At 34.2% G+C, this 15296-nt stretch overlaps 1 protein-coding gene across 1 annotated transcript in view; it reads left to right on the top strand.

Moving 5' to 3' along the window:
* ASCC3 (activating signal cointegrator 1 complex subunit 3) overlaps window positions 1-15296 on the top strand; it is a 287341-nt gene that overhangs the window by 108488 nt on the left and 163557 nt on the right. The window contains 2 exon segments of the mRNA XM_009285000.2: window positions 9737-9913; window positions 13082-13160. Of these exon segments, the coding sequence (XP_009283275.1) occupies window positions 9737-9913; window positions 13082-13160 (256 nt within the window).

The raw sequence follows: 15296 nt of genomic DNA, 5'->3' as shown, positions 1-15296 counted from the left end.
GTAGAAGTATTTAGAATTATGCAGTAGAATACAATTCCAAACAAAAATATTTTTAATTGCAAGCCTCCCAGAGAGCTAGGGGACAAAGAAACAGGAGGTGTTTTGTACAAGTGTTTTAGCTTTTTAATATGGAAACAAATAATAAGAGGATTAGTTTTAGAAGTTACACTGAAATGTTATACTGTAGCATCTGAGCCTGCAAGCATAGCTCTGTGAAGTTTGCATTATACATCCATAACTAATTATGAAATTACTGGAACTTCAATTTGGTGACTAAAAAAGATAACAAATTTTCTGATTTCAGAAGTATTTCACTGTACTTTAGTGAAAATACTATTACAGATGTTTTAAGTGTAAAAATATCACACCTAATAATGTTCTAATGATATTTTGCAAAGAAAAAATATTTGGTTACATTTCTTTGGTTCTGTTCCCTGCTCATAGTTCTGTTTTCTGCATTTTGATACAAATTTGTAAATGTCCCTGGAGCAGGAACTAAACCCAGGATATTCAGCCCATCCCTGGAGAATGTCCTTCTGACTTCGATGATTCTGTATGAAACATAAAGCCTCTCTCCAGCCCTTCTGAAAGTAGTTCTAGAACATATTTTTCATTGATATCTGTAGAAACCTCGTACTCATTCAATATTCATGCACGCAGGAGATAAGAATAATTGTTCAATTCTCAAAAAAACAAAACAAAAAAACCATTGACAACATCAATCTGAAATACCGTTATTGTCAATTGCACCACTGCAATAATTGCTGAAATCAGTTACCTGATTTGTATACTGGTTTAAGACATCAGAAATATTGACTAGTTTTTCCTAATTCGTTGTGGAGGGATTCAGAAAGTGATTAGACAAGTAATTCAAAGAAAAATCCATTGCAGATTAATAGTCACTAGATCAGACTGGGGGCTGTGGTAACTGGGGCTATGCTGGCAAATATCATTGACATTTTCCCAGTTTCTGTACTGTCCCTTTCGGCCACTGTGAGAGACAGTGTATTGAAGCAGTTGGTTTTTTGGTCTGACCTGGAACAGTCATTTCTTGTATCACTTCTAGGATAGAACTGTGATAAATTCCTTTGAATACTACTTCAGCCTTTTCAATAAATCACAAATAGCTACTCTAATAATGGTGTCTACCTATAGTACATCTTCCCTAGCTTGTATATGAGACAATGTCATGATTCCTGTGCAGGTCAGGATGTATAATGTAGTGCCTTTTACGTTTTGCAGGGCTTGCTATCCTGTCTTACAGAAAAAGCATCTCCTTGTTTTGTTGGTGTGTGAGGGTTGCTTTGCTTAGATGGCGGATAATAGAAAAACAGACAATGGATTTTTTTTACTATTATTTGGGGGGGGGAGGTGTCTTTTTAAGAATTAGTGTTCAATTAGCTACTTGGGCCTACAACTGTGCCCGAAAAGAATGTTTTGAGATCTGTATTCATATGCTGTACAAATACAGCTATACAAATACATTCTCAAAACAGGAATATCCTGATGCATTAGCAGGTCTGTCCTAATTTGTACCTCAAAATTGTTGAATTGTGGTTATACTTTCCCCCAGATGAACACTGAGTAACACCACTTACTGTAAGACTTTAACATGTTCATTTTAACTTATGGCATTTTTTAGAATCAGGGTTTTTTTAAAACCTGGAAGGAGCATATATATTGGAATTGCTGACATTTTTACTCATAGCAGAATGAACAGCATATTTGTGCATGTTTGCACTTTTCAAATTTTAGAGAATGCTTCTGCAAGTGATTTAAATTGACTTTGCTAAACATTTTGGTGGGAAAATTGCTTTGAGCTCTGTTATATACTGTAGGTATAACATCAAACAACTTCTTTGAATCCAATTTATAGCTTTGATGTTTAAAGTTTTAGTCTAGAGCATAATGCAGATGTGAAACTGAAATAATTAAACCTTTTAATCAAACTTTCCACACTTCTGTAATATCTACTAAGCTTATTAGCTTGAAAGGAAAAAATTGACTGCTTTTAAAGGACACTGAATTATTTTGTCATAATTTTTCAGAGATTTTGATGACTTCTTTGCTGCTTACGGGTATTTTTTCACAAAAAGCATACTTGAGTGATATGTTTTGGTACCTTCTCTCAACTATGTGAATGATAAATGAAATAAAAGAAAATCCATAGTAAAAGATTTCTCAGATTTTGGGGAACCAAAGCTCCCATCTTAGACACACAAATATTGTTCTTATTACAGTCTTCATTCTTCAAATTTAAGTTTCAATTGCTTTATGTTTTTGTATTAGATCAACAAAGTTGCTGGATAAATAATAGGTAGGACAACACAGCAGGACAAGCAATCCAGAAGATTCCTGGAGTGCATTGATGAGAACTTTCTCCTCCAGGTGACAGAGGAGCCAACGAGGAGAGGTGCTTTGCTGTACCTCATACTCACCAACAAGGGAGGGGCTCGTTGGGGATGTGAAGATCAAAGGCAGGCTTGGCTGTGGTGACCATGAGATGGTGGAGTTGTTCTCCTTCCCCTGGAAATTCTCATGTTTCCTTTCTGAGCTTTCTTGCCTCATGACACCTTATTTAAGAAACTTTCCCTCTCAGCCATTGTGTAGTTTTCTTTGCTCTGGATGCATTTTCAGTATCTCTAGTTCCTCATTATCTCCTCTACCTCTTTTTTTCTGTCCCTTTGTTTCCCTCTTTTACCTCCTTGCTAGAAATCAGAAGCAAACAAGTTCAGAGGTTTCTCACCCAAAGCCAAATGCCTAATTGTTATCAAATTAGGAATTTTTATGTGCTTGGAATCCCATTCTTGATTAAGAAAATTTAAGCAGTTTAAAAAAAAAAAAAGCAAGGCTGATAGCTGGTGACTAAGAACAGCCGATAAGATTATATATCTTGTCTCTAATGATAGCCCACTGTAGTTCCTATATGTGTCTTTTGGGACTAGAATGCATCAGTAAATAATGGCATTGGCATTTCATTTGATTCTTCATTTCGCATCTTGAGTGACTGCTGTTAGTCTTTTGTCCTTTTGATGTTCCTTATGTAGGCTGATCAAGTTTCTCAGCATCTTCTATTACAGAATAAACCAAACAAGATTACTGAAACTACTTCTACAATAATTTTTTTGTTTCCAGCTGTAACTGTTGTGGGGCTTTTGTCGCTGAACATTCTTATGTTTGCAATTGGTATGTTTAGAGGTTTTCCTCCTATTACTCAGTTCTATCCTTTTTATACCTCTAAGAATTGCATGTACTTAATTTGCTAACACATCGTCTTCAGAGCTTGCATTCAGATGCTTGTTCATTAAGTCCTCAGACAAACCTCTTTATAGTTGCTGCAGGATTCACTTGTTGCTATAAGAATGTTTCTCGAGAATAGTGTTTCGTTTTGCAGCTGTGGCCTGTTTTAGAATGAGCTAAATTAAAAGAAATTTAGTTTGAATGGGACCATTAACCTAGATTTATCTGTATGGCTGACGCACACATCAGTTATATTAGTTCTGCCAATCACCTGCTCTTCTTGTCACCAGTTATTTTTTATTTACTGCATATCATGGACAAAATTATTGAACAGAGTCAGGCTTAGAAAGCAATTAGAGGCATCCCTTTTTAATTGCTGTTTTTCAATTATACGTTCTCTTTAAAATCTGTCAGTTCATCAGCTTGTGATAAATTTAATACATGTTTTCTTGCTATTCTGAGATGTTATTTTTAAACAGTATGTTGTGCAGCTGTATGTCTAGTGCCTTACATGAATCTGGATCTATCTTGTTATCTTTTCTGGCAGCCTTGTAATTGTGTAAAAATGACTTTTTTTAAACAATATACTTTTTTAAAACAAAACCTAATCTCCATTTGTTTGGAAAATGTTATGTATCAGATATCCAAATTAATCTTCAGCTTTTCTATTACTTTGCATGGAAGTGATGTCAGGAAGTCATTCTGCATGTCATTTTTTATTATTGATATGTGAACATTTTTCCATTTTTGTGATTATCCATGGAGTTTAAAAGGTAATAGTGATTGTTGTATGTTTTATGTTCTTTCATAATATGGTAAAGCAGTTAAACTGGTTTGTAGAAGGGTTCATATTTCTTTTTATTTCTTAGTTTGGGAACAAAACAGTAAGCGTAGTATGAAAAGGCATTCTGTAATTCAAGAAAAACTGACATGGTGCTGTGCAGGGCATAGAAATCTCTTAATAGGTATATTCAAAATGTCATTTCTTAAGGCAAAGTATTGCATACTTAATATTTAGCTGAGGGAAAACAATATGGCTTCTAATAGTGCTTTCTGCATGGTTACAGTTTTTCAGTACCTCTAGATTTTTAAATATGTTCTAAATGGAGGACTGAGATCACAGTATTTTCAGGGTTCATTGGAAGCAGAGTAAAACTCATTTATAAAATTACTTAACTAGATGGTTGCCTAGTAACAAATGCATCCTGTGCAGAGTGTTTGAGTTGTAGATAACGTCCTACGTAGAATCTTCAAAACAGTATTAGTAATTGCATTTTTACTATGTACTTTTGATTTTGCAATTTTACTGGGTTTTCCATTTTTGTTCCTAAAATTAGGAAATTACCACCTATGTGGACTGATTGACAACTTCTTAATTCTTTCATTAGACAGTAAGCAAGATATCAATAAACAAGTAAACACTGGTGAAACATTCTAACAAACCTCCTTCTTAGTCATTTTGAAACACCTTTTTTTTTTTTTAATGTTCTAAGAATTCCTCCTTTTTTTCCTTTCTTTTTCTCCTTTTTTTTGGATAACGTGAAAAACATAGGTCTTTTGAGAGGCTGAGACTTAGAGGCATTCTCGGGGTAAGAGTGCTATCTAACTAATAACTAATGTAAATCCCTGTATGCAGTACTTCATTCCTACCACTGTTGAGCAGAGAACTCAGGAACCTACATTAAGAGTTCATCTTCTTGCACATCTAGACTAAAAACTAAGAAACACTTGTGTCTAATTTTCTGTGTATCTTGTCTTCAGTGTACATCTGAAGGGCATACAGACTGAAAGAGGGTGTGTTGAAGTGATCCTGGGTCATCTGAATATCAGATTAATTTCTAACCAGTGGACAGTTCTTCAAAGATTAGAATATGTAAACTTCTCTGCTTCACTTAATTCTGTGCTGGAGTTGAAAAATCAGGGATATGCTTTCCAGCTTGATTGTAATTCATTCTGTGGATGTGATATTTTAATACATGGAAATGGGAAGACTGCCAAGATCACAAAGTTCAGGAAGAACTTTAGAAGTCAGATAAAAGAGTATCTCTATGCATACTCTGTATGCTCTCAAGTGGCGGCGGTAATGTAATGAGATGATATGCAAATCTTAAAACCTATTAGGAAGAAAACGATCCTGCTGTGATCAATTTACAATCCAGAGAGGCACTTCCAATACCTGATCCTTTATCATTTACAGTGTAAATGCGGATGATGCTTGAGTGTGGAAATCGGTGCTGGAGAGCTGTCTTCTCTTTATTTTTTCTGTATACATGGAATTTCATGGTGTGATAATCATGTTCTGTGAACGTGTATGATGAACATGCTGTCAATTCTCCACATGCCATCGTGAATGCTTCTGAATTAGATATACTAATTAGATATGTCATTTAAATATAGTTATGGCAATTTTATTTCTTACTCCCAGTGTAATATCAAATCAATAAAATATAGTAAAGCTTTCAAAGAACATGATGTGCAAATACTGTGACAGTTCAGTTTTCCAAAGAAAGCCTTGTAAGTTCCAAATGGTGCTTATATTTTTACAGAGATAATTAAACACATATGAAGATTAAAATGTTTGAGATTGTGTGCCAGTAGTGAAGAAAATGCACTTAGCTGCATACCACCAGCCAGTGATAGGGAATGTAAACAGAAAACTTTGTGATCCAAAATGTCTTTTCAGTAATTTTTACTGCAAATTCAGGAAAAGATTATGTGTTCACAGTGTCTTGTATATGAAGGCGCAATCTCTAATTGGGACTTCTAGGACCAAATAATAACTGATCCAGCACATGAAAAATATTAATGTTTGAATAGACTGTATTTACAAAGGGCATCTGCACACTTTCAAGAAATACTTTTGTTTAGAAGCATCTGAGAGCAAAACATATTAATGCTTGCTCTTAAAGGGAAAGTCAGAAAAGTAGTTGAAAAATGTTTGCAGAGAACTCTGTTCTAAAAATGTGTTAGAATTCTAAAAACCGTTATGAAAAATAAAGTCTTTATAGTGCTTGGATAGATGAATAATAGATAAGTAATTGAAACTGAATTATAATCACAGAGAAAATGCAAAAATAAATCATGTGTTATGGTTGCATATTCAGATAATTCTGTTTTTCTAACTTTTAAGTTTAGCACAGTTTTGGTCACTGCTGTTTGTATATTGCCGTGTACTATTAAAAGAATAAAAAAAGTCATTCTGTATATGAATGTGATGATGTGCAGACACATAGGGTTTTAGTTTACAGTTTTAATTTGATGTGAGCATAAAATAACTGGGAGAGTAGTTGTGATACGTTTTGTCTTTTAGAGTAAATGTACCTCTTTTTGCTTCTTGATTTTTTTTTATATATATTTATAATTGATATTTTGTGATGCTAAGTGGATATAAAAGTAGATGGTAAAAAAATAAAGATTTTTTTTTTTGTTTGGATGGCCTTGAAAGAAGTTAAAGATATTGATGGAATGATTTAGAGTCTTAATAGTCTTTATTTAATTACGAAGACTAACAAAATGTTACTATAGAGCAAAATACATTATTGCCTGATTTCTTATAGCACGCTGACTAGATTCTTGTGGCGTGATATAAATAGAAAACTAATTGTCCAAATAATTTGTAAATTTTAGATTTCTAAATTGAAAAAAATATGTAGGCACTATATACATATACAAAAATATATGTAAAGTATAATATAAAATATACAAAAACATATTTTGTTTAAAAATGTGCTATGCATATTAGTAATTTTAATTACTTGCTTGTGTTAACTCTCTGCTGTGGTTTTCATGTGGAGTTGTAATTCAGGGTTTTCAATCAGCTTCTTAACTCCAGGGCCAACTGCCAGATTAGTGAAGTTAAATGGCTTCTTTTTACAAAGGTTTTGAAAGTGGCAAGTCTCCGTAACTAAACTGTAACTGTTCTCTAGGCATTATTTATATTTTGAAAGTAAACTCTGAACAAACAACTTACAGTTAATTGCTGTAAAAATTCACAATTCCATGGTTATTAAGCAGAGTTCTTGTTAATTGTTTAAACACTTGAAATGCTTTCCTACCTTCAGATGGAACTGAGCACATTTTCAAGCTAGTGCTTTCAGGCTCTTAGGAGATTTGAAAAAAATTGTTACTGAATTTGGCAAAATCAAATAATGTTTTCCAGATTGGAGCTCAGTTATACTTTCAGATTGTTGTACTTATTATCAGGTGATTGTGAACAAAGTACAGGATAAATATATCAGCAAGTGGCTACTGTTCTTACAGATTGGAACTGAGCACATTTTCAAGCTAGTGCTTTCAGGCTCTTAGGAGATTTGAAAAAAATTGTTACTGAATTTGGCAAAATCAAATAATGTTTTCCAGATTGGAGCTCAGTTATACTTTCAGATTGTTGTACTTATTATCAGGTGATTGTGAACAAAGTACAGGATAAATATATCAGCAAGTGGCTACTGTTCTTACAGATTCAGGTTAAAAAAAAAAAAAGCGTATAAACATTAATTAAACTTTTGTACCAGGTGCAGGTGCCCAGGTACTGGCAGCAGGGGCTGCAGGGTGGCCTCTGTGAGAAGAGGCCAGGGCTGCTGTGTGCCGGACACAGTCAGTTCCAGCCACCTCCAATGGATCCACCGCAGCACACAGCTCAGCCCAGCAGCCAGGCTGGTGGTGCCTCTGTAGAAGCATATTTAAGAAAGGGTAAAATCACTGTGCAGCAGTTGAGAGAGAGAGAAGTAGGGAAAAAAGTGTGAGAAACAACACCGCAGACAGCAAGGTCAGTGCAGAAGGAGGTGGTGCTCCAGGGGATGGAGCCAAAACCAACCAACCAAAGAAAGAAAAAAGAAAACCACCCACTCCACACACCACCACCACCACCCCCCTGCAAAAAAAAGAAAAAACCTCAAACACCTCAAAACTGTGTCACTGAGGTTGACTGTAGCCCTTAGGTCATCACATAATCCAGCTGTAAAAAGATGTGTAAGAGATGGTAATGCTTCTTTGTACTGTTCAAGGTGAATGCTGCTTTTGTTCCCTGCAGATGGAAGACTTTTGAAAATGAAATCTCTCATTTGTCCCAGTCATCTCAAAATTTGCATTTACATATAAGATTTTGTTGTACATGGGCTTTCCTTTGCAAAGCTGCTCTTTGTATAAGTGCAAAAGGGTCAAGCAGCAGGTTTTCTGTGTTGTTTAGTTGGTTGAGTCCACAGTTTAAGCATCCAAATTTTTGCCATGGGACATGTCCGTTACCAGGCAATGTAGTGGTTTACTTTGTCTGCTTGATGTCTGTAGAGTTGTGGGGGGTGGTTTCTTTTGGGATTTGGTTTATTATTTTGGTGTGCTTGTTACTCGCCAGGTCTGTGTTATGGTATGGTGTATTTGATCTTCCTTGGCAATGATCTTCATATACTTTTTAATCATCTTTTTTGAAAACTTTTAATTCATCTGTTTTAATTACATGGCACTTCCTTTCACTTTAACTCAAAGTAACAAAAAGTATTCTAAGTAAAACCTCATATTGTTTTGAACAGGACTTAGCCAGGTAGAAGTTACCAGCCTTACTCATCATGAGACATTCACGCATTTGAGACAAGTTGAGAACCTCGTATACGGCTTCAGTTACAGTGTATAAAAAGCCTTTTGATGAAAATTACTGTGAACTTTGCTTCTAAATAATTATGCTAGTAAGAAAGTTGTGAGCCAGCCTACATGGCTCTTAATATTCCAGAAGGAGATGGGAAAATTCTTGTGTACTTTCCTCTTTCAAGTCTTTTGGCTGGTTTCATTCTTTTTGAAAATTACCTGGAAATATATATAATATGCAGGCTTTTATATGAAACGGAGTATTTCATTGTAAAGCACCATTTCTGTCCCTTATCAAATGGGAAGGCATGTAATGCAAACATTTGGGGCATTTTTAAAAAAAAAAAAAAGATAGAAAAAATGTCTGTTACAGAGCGACTTCCTGGTATTTAAATATCTTCAACTCTGCAGAAGTAGTGCTACATACTGGAGAAATGCAGATAGTAATAAACTAGAATACATTGCCTGAGAGAGTTGTGGAAAGGTCTAAGCAAAAGCCAAGACTGAGGAATGATATGAATTACATTCTTCTTTCTTTTCAGAATTGGGGTGTGATTTGGACTAAGGAAGAAATTGTACCAAATTATCTGTCCTAGTTTTGCCTATAAATTGGACTATCCCTTCTTAACAAAGCCAGTTTTACTGCTATTGTTCCTCCATGTCAGTTAATTACTGCTAACCTTTTGGAGGGCAAAAGTACAATAAAATAGAAAGATGAATAAGCAAGATTTGATGGAATTGCAGAGTGCTCTGGTTTCTTCAATACAGGGTAATCACTAACATCTATTGTTCACCTTTTGTAGAAAGTATTAAATGCTTCTTTCACATTACTGTTTTATAAGAGATGTTTTAAAACTCTGTGCTTGATTTCTTGGTTTATAACACTTGGATCATTTACAGGTTTTCTGTTTTTTAATAGGTTGAATCTACACAAAGTATGATTAGGATTTTGGGCCTTTCAGCTACATTACCCAATTATCTTGATGTTGCTACATTTCTACATGTCAATCCCTGCATTGGACTATTCTACTTCGATGGCCGTTTCCGACCGGTACCGCTGGGGCAAACCTTTATAGGAATTAAGACAACCAATAAGGTAAAGTATCATGAATGCCAAAAAAAGGGTTGCTGTTTGTTTTGATCATGCTTCATGTATGTATGTGTAGGGGGTACTGGTTTATTATGCTACAGGTGTTTTATGAAGCATATTTTCTTCTGTATAAAGATATGCATAATTGAAAGGTGCTTTAAGAATTGTGTTTCCTCAGTTTACAATACTTGTAAATAGGCCTTGTTGTAATTGGATACAATGGTATCTAGCTTTGCTTTGCCTCCGCTTCGCTAGAAAGTTTTGCTTGATTAAGGAGAAATCATCACCCTCAACTGCAGAGTTACTGTAGCAGCTGATTTTTCTGCCTTTCTCGTTTCAGTTTTCCATTTTGCTAGAAACAGCGGTGCTTCTTGTTTGGCTGTAAGGATGCATGAGGAAAGTTTTAAGAAAATATTCGTTTATGAAATCTGGAGAGAGAGAGAGACTAATATGACATGCATTAATACTAGTTGGATATAAGTTATTGATGAAAACCTTAGCATGCTAAGCCATTAACTGTCATATATGCATATCTGGTAGAAAACACGTTAAAGTAGTCCCTAAATAAGCTTCTTTACTCTTTGTGCTCTTGCTTATTTTGGGAAGCAGTAAGGCTGTGGTCAGGTATAATATTCTTATTAAAAATCATAAGTGCAGTGCCACTTGAAACGTAAATTATAATTCTTTTAATACAGGAATTAATTAAAACACTTTTCCATAAGGTTTCCTATGCATCTCACTAGCTGATAATTAAAGCTTATATAGCTCAACTTTTAGAAAATCTTATTCTGCTATGATTTAACAGAAACCAAACATTTTCAATCAAAAGTTAATTTCATAGCTTAATAAATAATGGCATTTTTTTTCTTTTTTGTAAAAATGGACATTGCCTTTCTTACCAGGTTATTTAAGTAGTTCATTCCATCTGCAGTGCAGGAAAGAAACTTATTTTACAACTGTAGGGAGCCATTTCAAGTCTATACACACAAGAATAGTTTACCATATGGTGCTTACCATGATTTGCATATTTTAACCTTCATTAATTGTTTCAAGTACCTTCCCTGTTATTTGCTGCTGCTTTTCTTTAATCTTTTCCTGATACTTGATTTGAATATTTAGTTTATTTCCACTCTATGGTAAGAAAAAAGGAAAGACTCCATTTCTTCATACTCACTTTAGAATGCATTTGTGATTTAAAAATCAAAGAAATATTCAAATTATCCTATAAAGTTTGAAATTACTAAAAACCAGCAAGTTTTCTAAAAAAAACATGAGGACATGAGGAAATATTAGGAGGTAGTAGTTATTCTGAAATGTGAGTACCTAGCAGACGAAGACAACTGTTTTGGTAATACCGCAGCCAGGAGTTTCTTTCTGCTTTTCAGAAGAATGTCATTACAGATTTCAGGGAGTAAAATACATTTTGCAATCAAGATAATACACTTCATAGCAGATGAAAAGTAAAAGTATTAAGCCTCTTTGAGAAAGTATTAGCGTTATCCTGAATAGAATCCTAAATCTGCCAAATTATTGCCAATATCAACATCCTTCTGCCCTACATAAGAGGAGGAAAGCAATGTAAAAACCCCCAGAATCAAAAGCAGTTCTTGCAGAACATCAGCAAGTGCAATAAGTACTATGTCTATATCCACACTGATGAGTTACAAGGAGATAGAAGGCTGTTAGTTTATTTAGGTAGATGCTTTGCCACAGCTTTCTGACATCCTTCATCCAAAAAACCTCCCAAAAAATTTGGAACTGATTAGTGATTTGCCAAATCACATGCAAACTGTAGGCAAGCTTTCAAAGTTAAGGGCAGCATGGTGTATTTATTATGCATAGAAGTTAGCCAGGAAAGCTTTTAAAACTCTGTACATTGAAACTCTTAGAGCATATGGGACCAAGACTGAAGTTTGGCTTCTTCAGTCAGAGGTCTGTTAATGTCAGGTATTTTTCTTTATGCATGTTTATGTTTTCCTCTTTAGGTATAAATGCAAAGAATACATAAAGTTGTGTTTGTATGTACGTGTGTATATATATGTCCACATTTGTATTTATGCACTGCCTATATACATTTCTCCTTAATGATTTTCACTTGTTATTATTTGAAAAAATAATTAAAATGCTAACCTCTCGTTTTCAGAATAATTAGACCGGCTACTTGTCTCTTGCACACATGTTCGTATTGTCTCATCTTTTTATTACTATGCTTGTGGGATGCCAAATGTGAATGTTCTCTTCTTCCCTCTAATGCTGTTTTAAAGCTGTGGTTTTCAACTTTCAGCTGTTCTAGGTAACTCCAAGTACTAAACTTCCATTTTTGAATTCTTATGTGCTTTGCTTGTAAAACATTTCTTTGTTTCAAAAAAATTTGGTTATAAAACCACTATCTTCTTTCCACCCATGAATGCACAAATGAAGAATGGAGTGATTGTTCTGATTTTGAACTTCATTTATTTATTTTGATTTGTCACAACCTTAATACTGAGGTGCATTCGAGTAGATACATGCTATTTATATTGTGCTACATTAAAGAAATTGGGGAAAAAAAATCTTTAGAGTAGCTTGAAGAATACTTTTCATTTTAACTGAACTCTTTTTTTTTTTTAACCTTTTTGAAACATTTTATTTATCCATAATTGGAAACTCCGTACACTGTACTCCCACTGTTCCCTGTGCATGACACAACTATGAAGAAATTTCTGATTTCTATGGCAAAAAAGCTGACAATCGGTAATTTCCTGGTTATATATATCTGCAATGTAAAAACTATTTTTGTAGTTTGGGAAAGAATTAATGTTAGGTAAGATGATGTATTAAATGGATACTTCATCAATATCCTGTAGAAGTAAGATTCCTTAATATGAAACAGATAAATTAAAGAATAGAACTGGGTTACGTCTCTTTCGTCATTTAAAAAAATAACAAAGTCACGTAATAAATTTTCTATCCACTGCCCTTCTTTGTATGTTATCTACTTATTTTCATGTTCTGTTTGTGAATTGAAGAATACCAAAAAGATACTGTTAGGAATGGGAATCAGTATATTATAAATTTAATTTCATAATCACATTTTTTTTTTTTTCATGGATCACTGTAAATTGCTTGATATGGAGTAGAAAATATATAAAGATAGAAATGCTTTTAATATGAGGTATGATGTTTGTTTTTCAGGTGCAGCAGCTGAATCATATGGATGAAGTATGTTATGAAAATGTGCTGAAAAATAATGGCGCTGGACCATCATAAAGATGTATTAAGAAATATTTTTTAAATTTTTTTTTAATTATTTTGAGATATATCACTTCAGAGGTCGTCTCTAATCTTGAAAACACTTTATAGAAACAGCATGCAAGAAAATCTGGCTAAATAATGTCAGTTTCTAGCTAAGGTGAAAATTCCTGGTACTTCATATATCCCTTAAAGTAATTAATGTATATTTATGTCACTTTTTAAAATGACAAGGCAAAGTAGGTCAATACTTTAGAGACCTGAGACTTAGGTACATTTAATGATTAAAAAAAGAAAAAATACAGCACTTAGTTATTCTCCTTAGCCTTTCCCATATCTTTCAAATTCTAGTGTCTCCTGTTAGAGCTGAGGGATGAGAATTATGCAGAGTGTTCAAGACATGGTGCGCAAGAGCTCAGCATCTGTCACTTGAAATATCTTGGGGTTTGTGTTTTGTTTTCTTTTTAAAGGAAGTAATCCTTCATTTTGCTTTACAATAGAGGTTTCTGCAGTGAATTTTCAAGTTTGAAATTCCCCTCCGCTAAGATGGTGGGCTTACCTCATTTGCCTGAATGGTTTATCATTCTGTTATCTTTGTGCTCCTGAATCACCCCCATGCAACGTCTCATTTTTGTTAGAACTTTCCACATAGAGCAGTGTGAGCAGCAGTAGTTGTAGCAGGTATGGCACCCGTTCAGAGCAGGAGCAAAAACTAATGCAATGTGATCCTTGAAGAGGCTTTTCACTAAATCACATATATATAAAAAACTCTTTCCCACACAGTCACACTAAGAATTGCACGTTTTCCCTTTTTCACAGAAAATTCAGACTGGTGGTTTTTGAAAGATGAACAGTTGGTTTATGACTTGGGGGGAGAAAAATATTTCAGCAACAGCTTCTTAGTCCTCCTGCTTCCCCTGGTTTAACACCATTCTTCCACTTATCTTCTCTTGTTGATATCAGTCATTGTTGTTACATTCAGAAAACTTTCGTGAAGATTACATGTGGAAATGCTCATATTTTCCTGAGTGAAGATTGTTAACAAAATTTGTTGGCAGTACCAAGAGAACTTTAGTTTATTTTCTCCTCATTGTCAATTATGCACATACCTTACCAAATTCCTAACACTGAGGTGCGTTTAGTTGCTTATCTTTAATTTCTTGTTATGATTTTGTGTATTTTCACTTGCTGTAGATAAATCTACAAGTAGCAGATTCTTTAATCAGTATGTCTAAATAAGTAACATATCTTGGATTCCCGGCAGGAAGTTGCATGCTGTTCCAGCATATTTATTGCACCTTTCTTCCCCTCTCTTTTCTTCACACCGAGGAAAAAACTGTCTACAAACATATATAACATTATTTGAAAAATTCACGTACAATAAGTTGTTTAATTCTAGTAGGAGATGTTTTTGTAGCTTTCCTTGAGAATAGTTTTAGTTCCTGTACTAGCAGCTGAATGCATGAGTGTTTTTGTTTTAAGGCATGAGCTACGGCTGAAAGAGGTCAAGTGAAGAACTGTAGTCAACTTAATGTTACAGTTTCAGCAGCTGACACTATTGCTGATCTCAGTTTCTGAAAATTGTATTTCAAACCAACAACCAAATAAGGAGTGTATTTTCAGACAAAGCAGAAGTGTGGTTTCCCTTGCTATATAAATGTTGATTTGGTTTCGGAACGCTTTGGTTAATTAGATTCAATTGATTGTAAATGTTAAGCATTTTCTTTGCTTGAAAATGTTTGTTCTGCTGTGTTGCAGAACTCTCTTAAATACACATCTAAATGCCAACCAGTTACACTGGTCTTTTCTTCAGAGTGTTTAAAACATATTGGTCTTGATAATTATGAAACAAACTTATGAAACATATGAAATATATCCTGAAATGAATGATATACAAACACCGGTATACAGTCTTTGACGTCAAATGCAGAATCAAGAATATCAGCTCCTTGTATAATATAGTTAATTATAGTATGTAGTATCGTACCACATATTAAAAATTAGGGATTTTTCCTTTTAATGAGTATACTAACAATTGATTGTAAATGTTAAGTTTCTTCTTTGCTTGAAAATGTTTGTTCTGCTGTGCAGAACTCTCCTCTTAAATACACATCTAAATGCCAACCAGTTACACTGGTCTTTTCTTCAGTGTGTTTAA

Source organism: Aptenodytes forsteri, unplaced genomic scaffold, assembly GCF_000699145.1.
Source record: "Aptenodytes forsteri isolate BGI_AS27 unplaced genomic scaffold, ASM69914v1 Scaffold171, whole genome shotgun sequence".
In the NCBI taxonomy this organism is placed as follows: Eukaryota; Metazoa; Chordata; class Aves; order Sphenisciformes; family Spheniscidae; genus Aptenodytes; species Aptenodytes forsteri.
Note: the sequence above shows the minus strand (reverse complement) of the source record. Positions and strands in the feature narration are given on the sequence as shown.